The sequence below is a fragment of the Pezoporus wallicus genome, unplaced genomic scaffold, assembly GCF_028554395.1.
Source record: "Pezoporus wallicus isolate ANWC-B61680 ecotype Strahan unplaced genomic scaffold, APGP_CSIRO_Pwel_v1 contig_4131, whole genome shotgun sequence".
NCBI classification, from domain to species: domain Eukaryota; kingdom Metazoa; phylum Chordata; class Aves; order Psittaciformes; family Psittacidae; genus Pezoporus; species Pezoporus wallicus.
Genome location: NW_026641950.1, coordinates 3,002,080 through 3,025,901, shown reverse-complemented (window position 1 = coordinate 3,025,901; position 23,822 = coordinate 3,002,080). Strand labels below are relative to the sequence as shown.

The window sequence follows — 23,822 nt, the reverse complement described above, 5'->3', positions numbered from 1 at the left end:
GCAAAAAACCTGGGAGCTGCTATGTCACCAAGAGTGCTGGCTAGTCCCCTGTGAAAGTCTTCATTCAATGGAGAGGCTGAAGGCACCGGTGTTTGGAAAGCCACCCTAGGCTTTTCAGGAGGTACTTTCTCTTCAGAAGCTCTTGCTGTCAAGCCAAGCTGCTTCAATCTATTTGGCTGAAGGGGAGAAAACAAATAAGCAAACAAAAAAAAAAATTAAAAAAATAAAAAAGGAAAACAAACAAACAGAACAGTTACCTTGTTATTACTAGGAAATACTCTGAACCTCCATTTAGGTAGCATTAAACACTTTACTGGGTCCCAAGTAGCTGTCCAAATTTTAGTAATTGCATTCTTTTTCTCCCAAGAAATTACAGGAAATATAATACTACAAGGAAATTTAGCATGTTTATCACAGATTTACAAAAAAGCCAACCTCTTATGGCAGGTTTCAGGAAATACATGGTTCTAGTTATGTCCAGAAAAAAAAGAAACTTTTCTACAGTTGTCTGTATTACAGGTTATCTACAGCTACCAGTTTCTTACACAGAGAGTATTCTCATCTTCTGCAAAGGAAAGTTCCCTAAATCCCTGCCCCAATATTAATATAGCTCATAATCAGTTAAAGCTAAAAATCAAAAACATACTTTTTCCAATAAACATTTCCTTGCAAAACCATTATTTTACAAGTTCCTTTGATTTTATTAAGTTTTTCATCCACAACAATGAGAAGAGACAGGGGAGGGGAAGTGTTCTTTTTAAAATACAGGTATCAAATGTTTATTGGTAACTGGCAGCCTCAGAAGAAAGTCAAAGGCAACATGCAAATAACACGAAGGCATGCAAGTCAGTTAGTTTCAGAACTACCCTATGACACCCAGAAAGCCCTTACAGCAGCTGCTATGCATAAATATTTTAATGTTTAAATTAGTCTATATAAGAGAAGACAGAAAATTCACACATCAGGTAAATCAGATTTTGTTTTTGAATTTATTGGTTCTAGCATTATGGTGCTTCAGTTAACATGCAGAGAAAGTAATAGCAGCTAAATATTAAATATCTAACAGCCAAACATATACCCTACAATATAGAAGTATTTCAGCAAAATATTAAATCTTTACCTCCTCATCACTTAGCTGTAAGACAGTATATAGAAGGTAGTTAGTACTCTCCAATCATGAACTACAAAATCTGCTAGACATGAATATTTGTTTATAACACTTAGCTTCAAATTTCTAGAATTAAATACAAAATCAGATAATAAATATGAGCTACAACAACTAAAAACTATAAAGCATTAAGACTTTTTTTTTTTTAACTCGCCTTTTCAAATCCAGTGTCCTGAGCAGGAGAACAATTAAAACAGCTTTTCTCTCCAAGTTTAATGTAAACTGTTCCTAAAGTGACTATGATTGCAGCTCTGCGCCTGATTTCAGATGTGACTATGGTACTCAGCTCATCCTGGGGATTGTTTTATTTTAAACAAGCAGTATATACAACAGTCTACATTTATAGATTTGTAATCAGTCATTGCTGTTTAACCAACTTGTAATTAATCAAGAAATCCACCTAATTAGAATCTCTCCCCAAGAGGCAATTTAAAGCTAAAGGTGACTGATGCTTAATGAATGTAGCAATTCTACTTAATTGAAGGCTTTCAGCTAAATTAATGGTTTTAAAACATTATACATGCCCTGGACTTACTCTGGATATAATTTTGTTCCTGCAACATGCATTTTTCAGTCTCTGACTGAGATGCATATAGTGCAGAGTGCTCTGCAGCACAGCATGCTCCTGCCCAGGAAGCTTTGATTAGACGAAACTGTTTACACTGACCTTACAGCCTGCTGTGCCAAAAGAGGCAGCTTTCTCTGCTCAGTTTTTTGTTTTTTCCTGCCTGGCTCCAGCTGTACACTCCATTCCTCTCCCTTTCACCATTTGAATCCCTGATCAGCCAACCGACCAATCTAAGCCAACTAAAGTAGCAAAAAAATGAAGATTTTTGCCAGATAACTAAGCTGTGCCAGTTTGCAAAAGGGATAACACATGCTCTATGGATACTTTGAGCAGAGAGGGGCAGGAACACAAAGCCAGACCACTTGCCAGTGCTCTCCCTGCCCATTAAGGAGTAGGAATTTTGATTCAGCTTCATTGCTTCTCTACGTGCATTCTCAGTCTCCTGCCCCATGTGCTGCCTAATAACATCTTACAGCTATTCATTCATACATCTTCATTCTCTAGAAAAGAAGAGTTTCTTTCACCTTGCTGCACCCTTCAGAAATAGCACAAGTTTCTGTGTTGTAGCCTCCCACCAAAACCAGCATAACTGAGAATTTAAACCAGTTAAATTAACAACCAGATTATTCTTGCTTGACAAAGTTACCCCTCCTACACCTCCAACAGTAGATCTCTACTGCACCCAAGATACAATGGCTTCGAAGTTAGCAAACACGTGCAAATAGTGCTAGTTCTGTGACAATCAGTCTGCTACTAATGATACTAGTGCTGACAATCTACTCCTTCATATATGCTAATCAAAATTCTAGTACAATAATCACCTTACTAAGGAAGGGGAACAGCAGTAACTCTGTTAAAACAAGCAACACAGTATTAAACATCTTGCTTTTTACAAAGTCCCATAAAAATGCTTGCAATCCTGAACACTGCATTTGATTTCAAAAAAGAAATACAAATTTGAAATTAAATCTGCTACAATTACATCAACTGGGCTGCAAAACACCTGGATTTATTTTTAATTGGAAAAGAGCAAAAGCTTTCTGCAACATCCTGTACATTACCAAGGACAGGTTACTAATGTGTGCATGTACAAGCTAACACTGGACACCAAGTATTTTTTCCATGACACCCACTGCTGGAACAAAATTTCCCCTTGGTCACAGCAAAAGCAAATGTTTGCTAACTTCTGCAAAAATATTTTCCTCTTAAGCTGAAAACATGTATTGCCTTATCATCCCTGGCTTCAATTTTACTCTATGCTAATGCCCTGCAGGAAAAAAAAAAACATATTTACCATTCTAGAAAAACTCTAGAAAGTTTTGTGTCTGAGCAAGCACAGTGTACATCTAATAATAAAAAAATATATAGACATTTATATATACATGCCTATATATGTATGTGTGTCTGTATGTATCTATAGTGGAAAGAAAATCCAAGTTCCTTACCTTCTTTTCTGGATCTTGAGCTCCAGAAGCAGCAACTGAGAGTTCAAGTTCCTTCTCACTGTTTTTGTTTAAAAAACAAAAACAACAGATCAAATCAGAAAACAGTAATAACTATACTCATTCTTTCAAAGTACAGATCCCACAACTCTCTAGTTAAAATAGCTTTGAAAATACAGGATAACAAAAGACATGATTCCATTTGATTTATTCTGGAGTTAGGAAAGAAGGATATAATATAATCCTTCCAGATTATATTACAAACAGAATAAACAGAACTCTCATCTGGCTATCATCTATTCCGCCTAATAAAAATCCAACTCCTACAAAAGGACAAACCACCACATTGTTTTTTTTCCTACAACCATTCAAGACACTTGTTAAATCGATTTTCATTCGCATTACAGCAAGAAGTTTATAAAAAACATACTGAAATGAATGATTCGGAAGTACAGCAGTAAGTAGTATATTGTAATTTCAGGACTCAGGCTTGCTCAGCATGTACAATTTTTCCATCACAGTGAAACCATCAATAGTAAATTATTTTTAATTCCTTAAACCTTCACTAATATCACCATCTATCATTCAGCAGGCAGCTATTACACATAAGCAAGACAATTAGTATTTTATTATTCTGCATAAGTCAGATGGTCAAGTGCTTTGAAAGTGAAAGGTTACTTTCCTAAATGAGAGGGCAAACCAAGGTCTATTTTCAACTTTGCAAAGTAATTAGACACTTCTGTACGGGGGGGGGGGGGGATAAAAAAAATATAACTTCAGCTTTCTCTCAGGAAACTAAAAATATTTTTTTTTTAATGAAAAATATCTGTTTTTTCTTTTGTCTCACTGAAAGCTGGTAAATGTGTTTATTTAAAACTAAGGCATTCACACTAATAAGTTTGACTGAATGCTGTATTACCTAGCTAGCTGGAATTCCTTTGTTGTGAAAATTTTTCTTACAATACTGAATTCATGAAATGCCTTTAAATTTCAGCCATTATCTTTAAAATAAATATAGTAACTTTCCATTACCGTCTCTTATTTCGCTGTTGCTCAGCCATCTGTTCTATTAGTTCCTGCCTGTATTTCTCTTTTTTCCTTTGGAGAAGTTCTCGGTCCTGAACACCTAATGGAAATAACCACACATTTGTTTAAATGCTCCACAAAAAACACAAAAGGAACTGGAAAAAAAAATTACATTTCAGTCAATTTAAAACATGATACACAACAGCGTGTATGATTTGAGAACGTGCAGAAGAACACTGGATCTTTATTGACTTAAAAAGATATATCCAGTTTTTAATATGCAGTTTGTTTGGACTACAGTGATCCAAACTACTAAAGTTTTGATTACTATTTTTTTAAATTGCCTGGTTTTGTACAGTCAAGAAGTTACAAATTCCAAAGCTATGTGCTTAAACAGCAATTTAAACCCAAGTTACTTATTTTGCATATTCTTTTGCCTAGTGTTCAACTAAGGAAGATACACTACAGCACTCCAAAATTATGAGGCAGTGCTCAGGACAAAACTGAAAGTTAAAACTGAAGAGAGTCAAACCCATGGGGAAGAAAGCTGATCGTTCCACTTTTAGGATGGTTCTCGTGACTACTAGGATTTAGCAAAGTATTGGCAGATATGCATATGTAAAAGGAAATGGTCATAGTATCTACCATGGATTTTAAAGGAAAACAAAAAACTTCCAACTTATGGTAGTACCCCCACAGTAAGCATGGAGTCTTCTGTTGTTTTAAAAACAACAAGAAAACACAAGGACTCCTAACATATTTCCATACACAAAGTCACTGTGGATATCCAGTAAAGCAGACCCAAACAATAAAGTGAAGTAACCTGAAAGGAAACTAAATGAAAATGAGAAAAATACCCCAACAAACTAACAGATACAAAACACAAAACCAAAACACAAGAACAAAAAATCATGATGCACGACTGACTTAATTTTTTATTCAGTTATTGTGCTGGGACTCTAAAGTAACCAAAATGTGCACGATAACTTCAGATTTTGTGATTTCCAGGGAGTCTGAAATCATTTCTCATTTCCAAAACCTTCAAGTTTCAATTTACTTAATCTTTATGCAACATCTTTAACAATATTCTTCTCCTAACCAGGACTGCTAGAATATAAATTCACAACTGTGTACTCAAGTTACTACAAGCGAGATGACTGACCATTACAAAACCACTGTTTTAACGTTGCCTTTAAAGAGTTCAAAAAAAACAGCACTGAAGCTCAGGGAAGTTCAAATGCAAGAATATATAGCAATTATTCTGGTAACTGTTAGTCAGCTTTTCCACAATTCAAACCTAGCCTGCCTTCGAAGGCTCCCGTCTGAAGAACTACTACAGTTCTTTTATCTTTGGCTTATTATTTTCTGAATTTAACTAGGAATGCTATGTTTTCAACAGTATTTCTCTCTACTACACTCAATGCTTCCTGCTAAATTTTATGGCTACATTTAAACAGCAAGAGATGATCAGAATCATTTGTTCTTGCCCAAGGTTGTGTCTTCAACAATACACAAGTTAGGATTTCTTCTATACTTCATTTCATAAAAGACCTTAAGAATGTATCTAAGCCTTCAACTGTTAATGAAATCAAAGAAAAAATTTGGGCTCTTCAAAATTCATTAGAAAGCCCCATTACATTAACAGGGAAAAGGAACATGTTTTTTCTTTTTATTTACCAGTCTTGGTGACAACTAGTACAAATAAAAAATTAATTTTCCTAAGTTTTAATTATTCCCAAAGAAAAATAAAATATGCAAAGCAAGTCTAGCTCGTGTCATTTGTTAGATTTTTATTACATACCAAGAACACAGCCTGTTGTATACGGCATTTCAGCTGCAGACTTGGCCTGTTCAATAGCTGAAGAACTAATCTGCACCTGATTCCTGAGCAAAGACAAAAAAGAAAATGGAATGTACTCAAGAATGTACTTGCAGTCTGTGTGAAACATGATAAATGCACTTACATCATTATGCGATACATTTATGACAACCAGCTTTCCTAAAATCCAAAGAAATATCACAAGCAAAAGAAGAAACCACCTGGCAAACAGGCACTCCTCACAGTTCTCATCTGCCTGCAGTTTCTGAAGCCATTTGAAACAATGACTCCGTTGAGCACTTAAACAATGTTGACAGACTGAGCGGTGCCAGTCAAGAGTTTATGTAAGAGCTTTACAAGTATTCGGTTTCTGCCTCATCCACTTAAAATCACTTCAGGACTTGCAAAACCAAGACAAGAGGCAAAGAGAAATTTTAAAATTACTAGCAAAAAAAGATTCCATGATGCTCCAATTAAGAGTCTTCAATAGGAGAACAGGTCATCTATTGTTTCAAAAAGAAAACTTCAGCAGCTATTCTCAAAGGACACATGCTTTTCTTACATCCTAGTTGTAGGAAAAGCTATCAGTCATTTCAGACAACATATTAGGGATTTTAAATAAACATTTTCTTTTCACCATGATTTTATAGGGCAATTATCAGGAAAACACACTGTATGCCACACCTAGAATTTCCAGGTCTTGAGGTCTGCTGCACAGGTGCTCTCTCCTTTAACTCATCTTCATAATCTGCAGGTGGGTCTCTTACTATTCCATCCAGAGAGGGCCTTAAAGAAATAGAAAATAATCAGCTATGCTTGCCTAACAATGTACAACCTTAAAAGGAAGGTCTAGCAGTTTCACGCAAATTGATTCTCAGCCTGATTGCCTACAGGATGGCAGAACCAGTTCTGACAAAAATCACACAAATTTTCTAGAAATACTCCACTTTGCTAGCCTTGTTAAGGCAGCTCTCTGTCTGGAGTTTGAATTCCCAAGCCTGCTTTCATGCAGCCTTTATCTATTGACCCTGATTAAGAATTATGAGAGCTAAAGACCATTTACACTGCATTAATTGAAACAGATTTTGCTGGTCTTAATCCCCAAGAGCCAACAAAGTCTACAACTCATTTCAGCACACAGTTACTGGGTAAGTCTGATGAAACAGTTAATTCAGACATGAAAAGCTTCTTTATTGACAACCTCCCCTTCACTATGCCCCTGATACAATTTAAAAGAGGGAGGTAACTTTTGATAAAAAGACAAAGGTAACATGGTAAATACAAAAATTCAGGAGCTAAAATCTGAATCATCCACATATTAAGTAATATAATTGAAACTTCAAATAATTCCAAAGATGCCAAATAATGTATGGACACAAGGGAGTTTTTCCTGGGAAAAAAAAAAAAATCTGGGGTAGTTGAATTTATGGGCTTTTTTTGACTCACAAACTACTCTCTAATGAGGACTTCAAGTTACCTTGATAAAAGGCAGAAATAGGTATTCAATAAAAAGTAAACTACCCAACACCTGCTAACAAAGTTATATATTTTCCTGAGCTGGACAGAGCCATGGACTTCTTATTAAGCAAACAAAAAAATGCTAGGCAAACATAGGAAAAACCTCATGTTATTCTTTTATGTAAAAAGACTCACAGCTCTGCCCATCTCTGTAATTTAAATAAAAGCCAGTAATCAAAGGCGAAAGGATGCAAGCAGATTATTAAGCATCGATTTGGCATCTTAACAACCCACAAGAACAATATGAAAGAACAATATCCATCCTCCCAGCATAACATGATCTTTCATGATCAATCTGCTATTTACAATGCTGGTCACATAAGAATGAAACACAGTCAGTGATGAAAGGACACAGGAAGAAAACAAAAAGACAAACTTTAAGATTCAAGAGGCAGTCTTTTTTTGTAAAACGCAGCAAATGGCAGGCCCAGACATGTCGGCCCAATTCAATCAAGAAGCTGCTGTATCCAGTTTATATGACAGAGCTGGCTGCTGGGGACGGGTTAAAGCATTCCTCTGAAATATGCCACAGGCCTTGTGTCTCCATCAAACAGAAGTCTTTCCAAATAGTCCTGTTCCAAACACTTGCCTCTAGAAACTAATAAAGCCTATTTAAAAACATAAGCACTTTAATATAACAAATAGAAATATTCTTCCTTATGAATTTAGTTTCCATCTTGAATCAGATGTGTTCTGGAAAAGTTGACATTGCCCAAAATGAAAAGGTAGAAAAAATATGCTAACTCTACCAAAGCTGAGCTGTCAGTAACTAATAGAAGTGTTTCTTCTTCTTGAATGGAGACTGAAAATAGTTAATAAAAGTTTACGTGGAGTTCCTTGTGAAGAGGAAAGAAAGTACTAGATTACAAAGCACATTTAATTAAAAAAAGGGGAATTTTCAATAAAAATGCAGCAAAGTAGAACACACACAAAAAAAAACCAACTTAAATTTCGTGTACAAATCTAAGTTCAGGCAATTCAGGTGACAGCCCAGCAGCTGCTTTTAAGAAGATGGCACCAAGTTTGCCAATAACAAATGTAAGAAAACTGAACTAAAACTATTTCAGAGTCCTCTCCAATTAAGCAGTTAATTGTCTAGTGATATATGAGTTTCATATTTATACAAGCATCATCAGTGGTTTTTGAATAACTAAGAATGTGTATACTATTACTCAACATGACAGTGCCTATTGTTGGTTTAAACACCATCCTTCCCGATATTTTACATTTATAATTCTGAGTATATTCTTTGAGAACAAAATAGGCCCTCAAACTTCATCAAATGGTCATTTTTATTTAAATATTAGGCTCCATGTCAAACTGAATTAGACAGTGGCAAACAGATACCTAGTAAAAAAGAGGACATTCATTCTTCTGGGTGTTAATCTACACAAGAGGATTAATATTGCTGTTAGTCGCAAAACTACAAATATTTTGGTTATCTTTGTTAGGCACCAAGTCAAGCTTCTAACTTTTTTCTTTCTGAAAAGTTGCAGGACAAGACATCCCTACCCTAAAACATCTTTTGCTCATTTCTACCAATATTGCACCACAGTAGCTGATTTCTTTGGTTTTTTTTTTCTTTTTTAAAAAAGCTGGGAAAGAGTATGAAAAGCTGGTTTTGTAGAGAAGTTATTTTAACTCCATTGGCATTTGAAACTGGAAAAGAGGTGTGACTTCATCCATTTCAGAAAAAAAAACTGTTGTAGTAGTAGAGCATTTCAGGGTTTGTTCTTCCCAGTTATTAATCTGCAGTACTATTCAGGAAATTATCCCTGTAAACAGCAACTCAAAACATCATTTAACCAATCCACCAGGAATTAACAATGAAGCATGATCACAGTATTTAACACTGCTGAAAGTGGTACAATTTGCCTTCTGTTTTTTCTGGAAGTGTTAATTCTAGGGGAGGAGGGGGAAGAAATGGTTATTTTGCCTAACCAGGGAAAGAAACTAGCTTTTCCTTCACTGAAGGAGCTGCAGAAGAATAATTTTGGCAAGAGGCCTGTTCCCAAGATCTGAAAAGTGAAAAAATGTACACTCTTTAAGCACCTTTTTAGAATTTATTTACAAGAAACTTAACTGCTTTAGTTCATTTGAATTTAGCTATATAAAACACATCTATTTCAAGTTTGTTACTATTGCATGCCACAACCCATCTGTTTTTGAAAGCAACTGGTTCTTGAATGGAATAACCAAAGGTGGCCAGACTGCCAAACCCTGAATGATTGGGAAGGTTATACTTATTTTTTTCCCTTTTCAGTGAGTGACCTAGAAGAAAGATTAACCTTTTATGTCAAAGCAACCAAACTGACTTACCAGTTAAGACTGGTAAAGGCTGTTTAATAATGAATGTTTTCTGGCAAACTACTCTTCATAAAAATGAATTGTGGACTTCCTTTTTCTGAGGTAATTTCTCTTGGTACCCTTGGTTTGCCATAATACACAAAATGTTCCCTAATGTATGATGTATAGTCTTAGGTATTGGTCCAATTTTAAAGTATTTCTTCTAAAAAATATTCAAAGGTCTGTAGGAAGTACAAAAATCCTACATTCACATGAAAATCCTGACTATTTTTCAATAAGAAGTAAACATAGCCGTCAACAACACTACAGAAATAAAGGAGAAAACAGAATTAAGAATACCTTTCAGCATGAAAAAAACGAGGAGTTTTTCTGTCATAAGCGCTTTCAGATCTAAATCTAGGGTCCATCCCTTCACTTATCTCAGGTTCGTAACCCATTCTGTAGTATCTTCTACCAAAATTGCAATCTTCATCAAGTCTGTGATGCTTCCTAATAGGAATTACGGATTGGGTAGCAAATCCATGATGCCTTCGACTGGGAACATCCAAATCTTCATCAAGTCTTTTATTTAATAATCGACTTCTTAATTCAATGTCATCATCTAACCTATGATACCTGTCTTCCTCCAGCCGCCTCTTATTTAGCAGCTCTTCATAACCTTCTGTAGAAGTAAAGGCATCCTTCTTGGGACGTTCTGCACTTGTATTAAAGGGCTCTACTTCTGTATGTAGTTCTGGCTGAAGCCTTGTAACAGCAACAGATTTTTTATTCCTGTCCATCTCATTCTGCTTAATAGAAAAAAAAAATTAAAAGATCTGAGTCTAAATAAACCACATTGAGCAAATGTTTGTTCTTTTATCAAAAAGATTTTGATAAAACTATTTCTACATGAGAATAACAAAAATATAACATAAAGGTCCAACAAGATGACAAGCAAAGCAGAAAGAAAAACCTCAATTCCCTAACCTAATCAGATGAGTCAGCTGAGCAAACATAAATGCCCAAACATATATAAAAATCTTTATAGAGATTTACAGCCTCAGTTACAAAACACAAGCTGCATTTTTGCTTTTCCTAGGGCTCATTGTTGTGTAGCTCTCCAGAATTTTAAGAACCCAGTACAAATTAGCCAGTGAATTTAAAAATATAAAGGATGGCTGAATACTGCCTCATAGCTGTCCGCATGGATTAAAACATTTTCAACTACATGACACTCCAATACACTTGGAGGAAAACATCTTTCTCTTAAGAAAACAATCTTTCTGGAGATAGACAAGAAACATTTTTCTAGATGGAACTTACAAATATATGGATATTTGCACTTGCTGTCTGCTGCAAGAAAGACGGTAAGTTTTCAGCTGTGGTGAGGACAAATACAAGTCCTTTCATGAAACAGCCTAGCTCTCACACTACTCTACATTTAAGAATTTCCATCTTAAAAAAAAAGTGGAAGGCCTTCTTAAATCAAACATGCAGGAGATGAAAGTTACAAACTATTGCAGCCCATCACTAAAACTAAGGCAGCAATATTTAAAAAAGAAAACTTATCCTTTCCACACAAAATTTTATGATGAACAAGCAATAGATAGGCTTTCTCAGATCAATACAATAATAAGTCAATGATAAAACTATAAACATGTATTACCTCTGTGTTTTTCTTCCCTAATTTCCTTAGCCTTTCGTTCCACAATTCTTTATCCCTGAGGTACTGATTGTACTCTTTGTTTCTTTCAAGCCGTAGTTTCTCCTAAAACAGGCATTGAAAAGGCCATCATAATTTTGCATTTTTTAGTACCTTTTAGCTTCCTAGAACTGCAGTATTAAATGAACACGTGCAAGCTGTGGTTTTGTCCCCTCTCTCCCCACCTCCCATCCCCCCATGATGTACAAATAGTGCTTGAATTGCTTCAAGGTATTTCTTCACTCTTGAACATATTACTTTCTCTTAATCTGAAATCTGTAAGTAGAAGTCAGCTTCTTGGGCATGAAGTCTAGCCCCCAGTAACACTACTGTAATATTAAGTTCAATCTTAAACCAGTTTCCTCTTGCTAAGTATATTACAAAATTGTTCCAAAGCCTCTTTACTTGGCCAATTATAGATCACATTCTAATTTAAAATCTAAATGTATTTACATATAATTTTTAAACTTACTTTTGTGTGTCTTAAGATGAGTGGGGCAAGTCACAAGTAATCATTAAAACAGGACAACAAATACATGTGTAGACAAGATGTGTCAATTAGAGCTTAGGATATAACTTGAACTGTCAAATTCAAACAAGCAGTTAAGCTGACTGCAAAAAGAGTCAAAAGCACAAAGAATACAAGGAAAACTAAGAAAAATGTGATTCATCCACTTTGTCCTAGCTGCTTTTTCAAGGTGACAACATTTATATCTAGCTTGCTCAGATCTAAAAATAAACCTGCAGGAATCATACATCATAAAAATCCCTGCAGGAAATTTACATCAATAACCTAATAATGTAATATGAAATACAAAAGTCTATAGGTAAAGCAAACTCTGATTTGCATTATTTCCTGATATAGTACCTTATGTTTAGAGCCCTGCAGAGAAGGACTTCGGGGTGCTGGTTGATGAGAAAATGAACATGAGCAGGCAGTGTGCGCTCACAGCCCAGAAAGCCAACCGTATCCTGGGCTGCATCAAAAGGAGCGTGACCAGCAGGTCGAAGGAGGTGATCTTGCCCCTCTACTCTGCTCTTGTGAGACCTCACTTGGGAGTACTGCGCGCAGTTCTGGTGTCCTCAACATAAAAAGGACATGGAACTGTTGGAACAAGTCCAAAGGAGGGCCACAAGGATGAACAGGGGACTGGAGCACCTCCTGTATGAAGATAGGCTGAGAAAGTTGGGGCTGTTCAGCCTGGAGAAGAGAAGGCTGCGTGGAGACCTCATAGCAGCCTTCCAGTATCTGAAGGGGGCCTCTAGGGATGTTGGGGAGGGACTCTTCATTAGGGACTGTAGTGATAGGACAAGGGGGAACAGGTTAAAACTTAAACAGGGGAAGTTTAGATTGGATATAAGGAGGAAATTCTTTCCTGTTAGGGTGGTGAGGCACTGGAATGGGTTGCCCAGGGAGGTTGTGAATGCTCCATCCCTGGTGGTGTTCAAGACCAGGCTGGATGAGGCCTTGGGTGATATGGTTTAATGTGAGGTGTCCCTGCCCATGGCAGGGAGGTTGGAACTTGATGATCTTAAGGTCCTTTCCAACCCTAACTATTCTACGAATATATGATTCATGGCGCATGTCTTACACTAACTCATTCCAACCATCATATATATGCACAGAAGAGTATTATATTACAATATTAAGAACTATGATCTTCTCTACTGCAGTATTTTACAATATAAAAAAGCAAAAAGTGTTTTAAAACCTTAGCACTACATATAAATTTACTTCCCACAAACAAATTTCAAACAAAAATAATTTATAGATCTATCACCACAGAAATATCAACTTAGTAACTGTTTTGCAAATGAGACCAATGCTCCCAAAAACTTTGGTTTTTTTTCCCCCAGATTTGTGCGTACAAGTTTCATACCTGCAGACTGCTATGAAAGCTGCCTGAGGGGAATTTCCAAAGCTGAGAAAGTAGCATTGCCTGTAACAGGTGGCAAAACACTCCACAGAAAATTCATTATGCTGTGTGGCTGCACGTTTTACCTAATAGAGGAAGCTAAAATGCAAATGCTAACCTCTAATCATCATCTGCCCAGAGGCTAACCGTTTAGCAGGGCACACTGTGACACCTTCTGGCAGCCTTTAGGTTCTGCAATTCCAATAAATAAGTGGATAAAAAGGTGTCCTGGGTTCAGCAGAAGCAGTCATGTTTCTCCTTCGTGGCAGCTGGTGCAGTGCTGTGTTTTGACTTCCAGCCTGGGAACACTGCTGGTGAAACCGATGTTTTCGGTTGTTGCTAAGTCATGTTTACCCTGACCAAGGACTTTGTGAGGCTCATGCTCTGCCAGGGAGGAGGGGAAGCCGGGAGGAAGCAGAGACGGGGCACCTGACCCAGGTTAGCCAAAGACGTATTCCATACCACAGCATGTCATGCCCGGGGTGGGGGGTAACTGGAAGTTACCCGGAAGGACACAGGCTCTGGGTCGGACTCGTTTCTTGGCGAGTGGTATTGTATTCTCTTCCCCTGTTATTTTCTCTTAGCATTGGTGGTGGTGGTAGTAGCAGTGGTGATTTGTGTTGTACATGGAGTTGCACTCTTTCGATCCTCCTCCCCATCCCTCACGGGAGCAGGGAAGGGGAGAGTCCTGGGGTTGGGGGGGGGGGGGGCCTCAATTGCTCTCATGCTCTCAGCCTGGCACCACTCACTGGGAGCGAGTGAACAAGCTGTCTGGCTAGGGTATAAACCACGGCAAAAGGGTACAATGCACTTAGGCAGAAAATCTCAGCAAAGGTTGAGCTGCTATGATATAAAACCATCAATGATCAGACGTATTCCCAGTTCAGATACGTCTTTAATTTTCACAGAATTAATCAAAGATACTTTATTTTTCACTGTTTCAGCACACATACTTGCAAGGGTTAACACAAGTATGTGTTAGGGTTCTTTAACTTCACAAGAACTTAAAGCTAAAGTAAACCCAGCACATGTGTACGTTGCCACTGAGGAGTCCTTTCCCCTTCCTAGGCATTTCATTCTTGCTGCCTCCTTTTTCTTTTTTAACACTAGTATAATTTGGAGTTTGAGACTTTTTCATAACAGCAGTTTTCACTTGAGCTCTCACCAGGCTCCTCATACAGCCAAACATTACTGCCAGCACAGGAAAGGCAGAAAGCGTAAGCACAGCAAGGGCAAGACCAACACATTCCATACCAGAAGTCTTGTGTCAGATTACAACAACAGCATAGCCTCAAACACAAAGCAACATGCAACTCCAAGGAAATATAGGTTTAAAAAAATTAATTAAAAATAAATAAGTGAAACAAAATCCCCAAAGGTGCAAGAATGCAGTTCTCCTCCAACAAGACAGCTTCTCTTTCTGCCTTGCATCTCTGCTGGGGTTTGATAAAACCTGACAACCAACCAGTGGTGTTTGTTAAGACAGCAAAAATATTGCTAAATTACAGTGTTTCTGCTGTTTCAACTTCCTGGATCAATTTACAAGCAAATACAAGTGAACAGTAGAAGGGCAGAGGAGAGGTGACCTGTGTAAGATTGATTTAGGTGTTCACAGAATCATACTACACATCAGAGGAATAGATCAGAGCTTAAGAAAATCCACATATGCATGTTGCATCTTCATATTCTAACCTCCATGAACCGCCAATAGCGGAGAGACAGTTATGGCTAGTATCCTTCTCCAGTGTATGAAAGCAAGACCATAAACTGGTAAGAAATCTCACAGAAACCAAAGGGGTTAAACACAAGGAGAGAATGTGTACTCCTTTGACAAAGCACATTAGTATCAGTATTTTGAAAGAAAGATTCGAAATTGGTAAGTTTCCCATATTAAGAGCAGGCAAGATGTGAAATACAAGATCTAGTTCTGGTAAAAACTGGTAAGACTCTAATTGAAGAAACAGCTACAAGCAAATACTTTAAAATTTATCCCCAGGCTGCAGTAGGAAGAGTAATAAATTAGAAGAGGATTTATAAGAAAAATGGTATTATTTATTAGATCAATATTTATTGCTGAACAAAAACCCAAGCACAATGAGAGCTTTTGAAAATACCTGGTGGTGCCCTGCAGCCATGAAGTGCAAATAGTAAACCTCCAAATAATATCAGTGCAAACTTACACATCTAATTATCTAGAAATTTAGAGTACAGGTAACCTAGGATTATTCTAATGACCACCTCCCGAAAACATTTATTTGTAAACATTGGGGGAAAACAAACAAAAAAGTGGAAGCGATTTTTCCACAACAGTTTAAATATTCAGGTTCTTTTTCAAGTTATATACCACTTCATTCCTTCCACATACCTACCTTTGCAGATTTTCGCTCATCAATAGGAAGAGATAATCCCTGAGTATATGGATCTACTTCATCAGTAGTCTGATAATTTTTCTACATTTAAAAAAAATGAAAAAAAAAGTAAATATATTTTTTGAATATATATTCAATATATTTTAAAATACCAAATCTTACTTGCTAAATACTTGCTAGGAATTAATATTTTCTGAAATAAATCTGATCAATTCAATTAAATAAAAACTGAAGACAACCTTCACATTTTGAAAATGTAGGATGATCTTGGAGCACATGAATGGTCAAGGAATGCAGAAAGTAATGGGCTTTGTCACACTTTAAGCCTGAGTTTCAAAGAGTTTGTCACTTCTTCCCTGTTACACTACTTCCATGATCACATAAGATAGTCTTCCTATATTAAAAATACATATTTTTATTCAAAGAAACCACACCAGTACTCAGTTTTCCTGTAATGAAGTAAAATAAGCACAAGCATATGTACAAGCATAAGAAGAACCTTCCAAGACACTACTCAAGATGAAAAAAATCGCTTTTTCTAAAAAAAAAAAAAAAAAAAAAAAAAAAGGAAAGGATAACATATCTCTACCTCTTGTTTTAACAGATGGAGATGGAATCCATGCTAACACCAGCACAGCCACCACTCTGCATCTCAACACTATGTTTTCTGCAACGGCAGTTCCCAAACTTCAGTGTAATGACTTGTCACCAAATCTTTTAATTCCTTACAGACCATCAGTCACTTTCAGAACAGAATTTTTCATTGAAAACACGATGTGGTTGCTCCATACAGCTCCCTGGGCCACGGCTTGGGAACTGGGCTGTGCAATACATCAAAGTATTGGCCTTTCAAATCAAATACCAGTGCTGGAACAGGTTCTCTGCTTCCAGGTCTAGTGGCTTTTTCCTATATCACTCATTTACTAAAAGCATCCCCAGGCCATTCTCAATCACCTATGTTTTATAAATCTGATTATCTTTAATAAAAAGATCATCTATTTGTGTGGCATGGGCTGATGAGAGGAATGGGTTAGATACGGTATTTCATTAGCATTGTTTCCTTCCATCCTTTATGTAGCTTAAAAGCTTAGAGGCATGTCAACACATAAGCACTCTACCTGTTCCAGTGCAAACCCACATCATTATGAATTACATTTCACAACTAAACATTGAAAGATTTAAGGGATTTAATTACCACACAAATATCCAAGCACTAAACCAACTAGATTAATATAGGAACTAAGTTATTTTTACCAGAAAAAGTAAATAAATTGTAATCCTCATTATTAATTCTTTTTTAACAGATCTATAGAGAATACTTTTGATCTTTAAAAGGTGTTTGATAAAAATCAGAAGCTGAGATGGAAACTGCATTTTCTACGTAAGCAAGACTAAGCAAGTTGTTAACCAAAATATCCTGATGAGAGATTCTAAGGGTTGCACTCTCTTTAAGAGATTGCTATCCTACCTCTTCTGCAGAATTGCAAGCTTAATATAGCTAACATGTACTACATAAAAAAAATAACCTGTAAACTACATTCAACTGTACATTAAAAAAATAAACTGTACAAAATTTGTACAACTGAAGTTCAATTGGGAATAAAACACTAGAAATTTACATCAAACTATATTATTTGGGTACTTTGGTGAGAATTATGAAATAATAAATTTTTACACAATATTTTAACTTTGAAATTAATCTGAATTTTAAGATTAAACAAGAAGCAACAATTATATAAGCATTATTTTGATACGAGGTGAAGAAGCCTGTTCTGCTGTCGCTATTACTATTCAGGAATTCTACTGCATGCTAATATAGCTAATTTGTATCACACGCATGTTATTCAAAGCCTCAGAAAAACCAGAGGGTTGTGTTTCTACCACATTACCTCCCAGTCCTTTCACCCAAGTTGCTTAATCTGAACGACCTGGATGGACAGTGGTAAATTTAACAATTATATATACTTGACAGTATAATGATATAAATAATAAAAAATTACTGTAATTGAACAAAGCTTGCAAAGATGTGTCTCTTGTATTATTTTTTCACAATACTTGTATTCTCACTTTCTGGACACTAGGTGGTGAATAACTGCCCCTACTGCTTCCCTAACCACGACTGATGAGATGTCAGTGATAAGGAAGAAAAGCACACTAGCTCTGATTCCAGCGACATAACATTTCAGGGTTTATGATTTTATTCCAGCTTTGTAAAGTATGTGTATAAAAAAAATAAATAATTAAATAGGTCTGAACTGGTAACATCTATGGAACTTAAAAGCCTTGAAGCAAAAGTCTACTAAACAAAAAAGTTTTATAAGGTCAACATTAGACAGCAACAATAGCAATGGCAAAGGAAAAAAAAAGAAATCAGCAAGTGTTTTAAAATCTTACCAATGGAAATAATGAACTTCAGTGATCATTTGCACAAAGCCAACAATGCTGTTAATCACAACTAATCACTATGGCATGCACAATCACATAAAGCACAATAATGATTTTTTATTAATTCAAATTGCAAAAAGCTTTCAAAGCAAAAAGTGACTAATTTGAAAAGAAAAAAGAACAAAAATAAAAGATACTGCAGGCACCCTACCTTTCTTTTTGCCTGTGAAATACCCTAAAGATCAGGGAAAAGATACTATTCAAAAAGAGCCTTTCATTCAAATATATTTGACTTAACAAAAAAGACGACTTCTCTTAAAACCAATCCATTTTTTTATTTTAAGAACTAAAGATAATTAGCATTTTCAGACAACAGATATTATCTGGTTCCTGATTTGTTTCTGTTTGGCTAAGAAGGGATACAGAATATTCCCAAGACTACATCATTTCACACATACCATTTCAATTTTAAATTTACTGTGACATTTAATAAATCATGTTAAGCAGAACAATTTTATTTCTACCACTGAAAAGAAGCTGTCAAACGCAGTCACACTAATTATAGGAATATTCTTACTGAATTACAGACCACACAATACATAAGTACTTCAGGAAGTAACATGATATTTTAAATTCTTAAGAAGGTACTAAGAAAGTAGTAGATACAAATAAATTAAACTATTAAGGATAAAAGGTACTAAGTAATAGGTAGCCTCGTAGCAGCAAAATCTACGGAAGCCTGGAATATACAACCGTTCCAAGCAGTGACATTTTGAAACTACTTTTACTCAAGTCTGCAAAATCAGCCATGGTTCAGAATGAATGCCTTCCTACAAAGATTTTCCACAGATTTTACTCATTTTCATTCAATTAAAATGAACAAATCCTTTTAAAAGACTCGCTCAACTCAGGCAACCAGACAGGAAGCTTTACCTGAGAAAGGTATCGCCTATAATCTTGTCGGAGTTCCTCTTTCAGTTTATGTTTTTTTCGTTCATATTCTTCTCCAAGAGGTAAGCTCAAGCCATAGTCACCTGAAAGGTTAACACCATTAAATATTATTAGCATACTATTTTGTATCAATACAAAACACATCCTGCATCTGGATTTTTATTAGATATCAGCAATAAGAAAAATGAACTGCGCAACGAGTAATTACAAAACAGCTGAAATACAAAACACCCTCTCTCTATGAGCAGTTGGAAAACTGGATTGGGTTTTGGATGTCAGTTTTCCTCTAGTCCTTGTGCTTTTTCTTCCCACTAGGAAAAAAAAAAAAACCAACATAAACAGTATTTGGATAGTTTGACAAATAGTATAAAATAACCTAAATATTGTACATATTCTTTTGCCAATGTATGCTTCAAAGGAAATCTCTTTTGACATGTTAGTTTCTAAATTACTCTGATATTTTAAGCCATGCTAATCACATAATAGAAAACATACTTTGCAAGTAGAAAGAAACAATCTATTCATTTAGCATGAAGCATGTGAAAAAATATGTGGCTTCCACACAAGGAAGAAGGAAGGAAGCTGGCCATATGCTGAAAATCATTTTTCTTTCCACCTCAGTGTTTTTAATTGTAGTAGACCCAAAATACACAGTACTTTTCCAAGATTACTCTCAGGTCTCATAAAAGCTACACTCCTAAAATATAATGCCATGCAAGCTGGCATCTTAAAGTACTTTGTAAGATACATCCTCTGTCTCAGAAGCCCACCACTGCAACCGCTTTCACTGCTCTCCAAGGAACAAGTCTCTGTCTAATTTAATCCAAATGAAATTACACTGCTTTAAAGCAGAACCAGCCAATGACATGAAACAACCACCCACCAATAATCAAAAGTGTTTTCAGTGCCAGATTATTATTAGAGCACACTAGTTTTGGTTGGGATAGAGTTACATTTCTTCATAGTAGCTTGTATGGGTCTATGTTTTGGATTTCTGCTGAAAACAGTGTGGATAAACCAGGGATATTATAGTTACTGCTGAGCAGTGCTTACACAGAGCCAAGGCTTTTTCTGCTCCCATCTCACCAGCGAGTAGACTGGGGGTGCACAAGGAGTAGCATAACTATAAAACAAATTCCACACAACCCAAAGACATTTGGAAGACTGAAGAATTGGTATTCACTTGAATTATAATGGTTACCTTATAATTAAAAATCCAAAGTAGTAATTCCCTTCCAAAATTTTTCAAAGGTAGCTAAATACTAGTTAAATCTAGAAGACATATAAAAAAATATACATACTGTACCTAAAGAATAGTTCTGTTGACTATTTGGAGGTATATTTTCTTTAGCCATGGATATTAACATTTTTCGAGTCTCGGAAAGCTTCTCTGATTCCTTATTCTGAAAACAAAAAAAAAAACACTTTGCTGCATCACAAGGTAAAATAAATATCACATACAGGAACAACATTATTAACATAATTATTAGCACTATAGAACAGAGGAATAGAAAGATTGGAAAAGATGCTGGATTAGCACAGTAAGCAAGTTACACATTTCACTAATACCACCAAAAAAGTAGCTCTCTGTCGTGGTTTAAACCCAGTCAGGTAATTCGTTCATTCACTCCCCCCTTTCTTTCCCTCCCCCTATTTATATCTTATGGCAAGATGGACGTAGACAGATCCCCACAGATGTGATCAACAAGATAAACAAAAAAAGGAATGAAAACAGAATATTGTAATTGCTCATAAAAGCTCAAGCTATTTGGGGCTTTGTAAATCAAACAACAGATAAATCAAAACTTCTTTTTTTCACCAAGGACTTGACTTAGTCACCATAACACTTAGCTAGCTTGAATTATTTAGATACAGCTTTTTGCCCAGTACTGGCACTCTTACACAACTTAATGGTGCTCTGCAAATTATAAAATCTTTATAGCTTTAGAATTAGGTACTAAAATTTCTAACGGGAAATTTGTGATAAGAACAGATTTTGTTTAATTGATTGGATTAAGTAATTTGCCTTTTATATTTCCTAGTTTCTGCAACGGTAATTTTGACGATATTTATATCATCCATCACCAACTCAATACCCATGCTCTGGAGTGTGCTGAGAGCAGATCCCTGCTTAGTCAGCTTCCCTAGGAAGGGAGGAAGGAACAATAATAAACATTTACATGAGTTTTTCCACTTGTAATACACAAATGTTAATGTATATGCCTGGTGGCAAACAAGTTTTGAAACTTCTACATAAAAATAAAGAATTTAAGTTAGAAATTACTTTGAATAGATAAATAATATATATTTGAACTATAAGTACAGTTTGAAAGCACAGCAAAAGTAAGCTTAAATCAAGACCCAAGCAATAGACGTGTTTCAATTTGTGAAAACTAGTTAATACTCTTACCCTCATTTCCATGTACGGTGGATCATTTTCAAGTTCTGCCTTATCTTGTGCCAACTTGGCCTTCTGATCTTCAATAAATTTGTCTAAATCATCCGCCATCATTTCTAAGGTTATGGAAAAGACATAGAACATGGAACCTCCAAAATGTAAAGATCCATTACAGTTGCTTAAGACAGTAGTTAAGTAATGTTCAAGTTTCTCCCTTAGAACTAGAAGCCATAAGATGTTTGCTAGGTCAGTGCAACACCTGAATCAGGAAACCCATCCATGGACATTTCTTGATGTAATTCACTTGATTACTTTTATAGAGAGAAAATTCAAATATTTCAGATTATAAGACTGAAGGTATTTCTCCAAGTTGGTTGGTTTTTTTTCTAAGTGCTTTGGGTTTTTTTTTTCTTTGACTGCAAGTCTACCAATGGCTCTTCACACTAGCACAAGCTTATTGCTAGTGAATGATAAAATCAAATTAGACAAAAATAAACAGAATAAAGGAATAAATACAAAATAAACAAATACCAAAAAGTACAAAATACACATATACTCTAAAATAAGGAACAAATCATGCAATTAATTCTGTGTTTAACTTACTATCACAAGAAGTCTTAAAAATCATCAAGCTTACTCAAAACCAAAAAAAAAAAAATCCATTAAAAAAATAACCAAGAAAAGAAAAAATAAAAACCACCACAACCAAGCATAAAACACATGCATAGTGTTTCTGGAGTTGGAGCCAACAATGTATCATTACCTCTTCTACCAACAAAATAGCAGAGGCAGTAAGAACAGCTCCAACTCTGCAATAACCATGGATATGAGGCAGCACTGACTTGCAATCAGACAAGACACCCTTCTGTAAGAAAACACATACTGAGGAGCAGCTCATTACCTTGCTTCCATTAGTTGTGCATCTTGCCTGTTTAACTGAAAGCATCTTATTTGTGCAATTTAGTGTATATTGCTGCTCCTGGACAGCCTCACAATAAAAACTAAAGTCAATCAAATTCATGACAATGGAACTGTAGAGAAGTTAAGGCTCGCACTCAGACTTTGAATATTCTTTGTTAGGATAGCCTTGCCAGGACTAAAAGTACTGTATATCTGCATACTAAGTAACCATGGAAAGAAGACAGACCAAACCAAATATAAAGCCTACTTCATCCCAATCCCCACTCAGCATTTTCTCCAATAAATTACTGGATAAGCTTTGCAAAACCAAGCCTACAGATAAAAATCCATACATATATTCTACACATAAAGGAAAGGTGAAACTGAGCAGAGAATTATGACCCTCAATCCCGCTAATACTACCTAAACAACTTAAGCAAAAGGATTGCTTATGCAGGTTCCTCAGCAATCCCATACAGTATCTGAACTCAGACTGCACAGCAGTTTTAGTAAGGCTAATTCAGTATCCCTCTAAAGTCTACAGATTGTATGAAGCAAACAACAGGCTAATAATAAAAGTATATCAGAAAACGCTTTTAGGGAGAGGATCAAAAAATTAAAAAAAAAAAATAACAAAACCAACCTCAAAAAACAGGGGAATAAGACACTTCATAGGTAAACATAGAAGAAAGTATCTGGAGAGACTGAGATAAATGCTGACTAAAAGTAAGATGAAGAGAAAAAATGTCAAAATTCCACCAGATAAATTCAAGTAATTGCATGCTAACTTAATTTAAGGAATAAATCTACTTGATGTATTCCTTAAAACATATTCCTTTCAACTTTTTCTATTAATGCCATTTTTGATCCATAATATGAAATTATAATATTGTTAAAGAAGGCAGAACTAGGACAACCTATTCACAACCCCTAGTGATAATACAGGACAGTTAATTCCAAATATAAATTCTCCCATCTGATTCATCCTAAATCTTTAATCTCATTAGTTCTGCACACTGATAAAGGATAAAAGAAATCTAAAAGAGGGTAAGTTTTCAGGCACTGATAAATTTTATTTAGCCTACTAGATTACATAAGAATAAAGAAAAAAACTCTTCTGAATGGGTGAAACAACTTGTCATACTAAAGAATTTAAAAGCTGGTCTCATCATCTATCCAGTGCTGCATAACCACCAAGAGGAAAATTACTTCATGTAGAAGAAAGAGGCATTGTAAGAAGTCTTTCCTAAAGTTCACTGACTTTAGTATCTGTATTACTTCTATTTAAAATAACATCTATAAACTCCAGAACTGTTTCCAAATCACCGTACTGGAATGGTACCAAACCTATTCTGAGAGATGGTATAAGGAGAG

The 23,822-nt window shown here is 35.7% G+C and overlaps 1 protein-coding gene across 9 annotated transcripts in view; it reads right to left on the bottom strand.

Moving 5' to 3' along the window:
- The window catches only part of CSPP1 (centrosome and spindle pole associated protein 1), a 58,007-nt gene that overhangs the window by 31,238 nt on the left and 2,947 nt on the right, over positions 1–23,822 (bottom strand). For 3 of the 9 annotated variants that reach the window (XM_057426093.1, XM_057426097.1, XM_057426096.1), the window contains exons 2-14: positions 21,561–21,664; positions 20,457–20,553; positions 19,133–19,233; positions 18,411–18,434; positions 15,815–15,895; positions 11,494–11,595; positions 10,188–10,636; positions 6,708–6,809; positions 6,006–6,088; positions 4,211–4,304; positions 3,182–3,239; positions 1,121–1,135; positions 10–176 (exon numbers count right to left, since the gene is read on the bottom strand). In XM_057426093.1, coding sequence (XP_057282076.1) covers positions 10–176; positions 1,121–1,135; positions 3,182–3,239; positions 4,211–4,304; positions 6,006–6,088; positions 6,708–6,809; positions 10,188–10,636; positions 11,494–11,595; positions 15,815–15,895; positions 18,411–18,434; positions 19,133–19,233; positions 20,457–20,553; positions 21,561–21,662 — 1,475 coding nt within the window. In that variant the 5' untranslated portion in view covers positions 21,663–21,664. Of the gene's footprint in view, positions 1–9; positions 177–1,120; positions 1,136–3,181; positions 3,240–4,210; positions 4,305–6,005; positions 6,089–6,707; positions 6,810–10,187; positions 10,637–11,493; positions 11,596–15,814; positions 15,896–18,410; positions 18,435–19,132; positions 19,234–20,456; positions 20,554–21,560; positions 21,684–22,311; positions 22,414–23,091; positions 23,165–23,822 lie in introns of those variants that run through there. The other 6 variants (XM_057426100.1, XM_057426092.1, XM_057426095.1 and 3 more) reach the window with 5 other exon arrangements.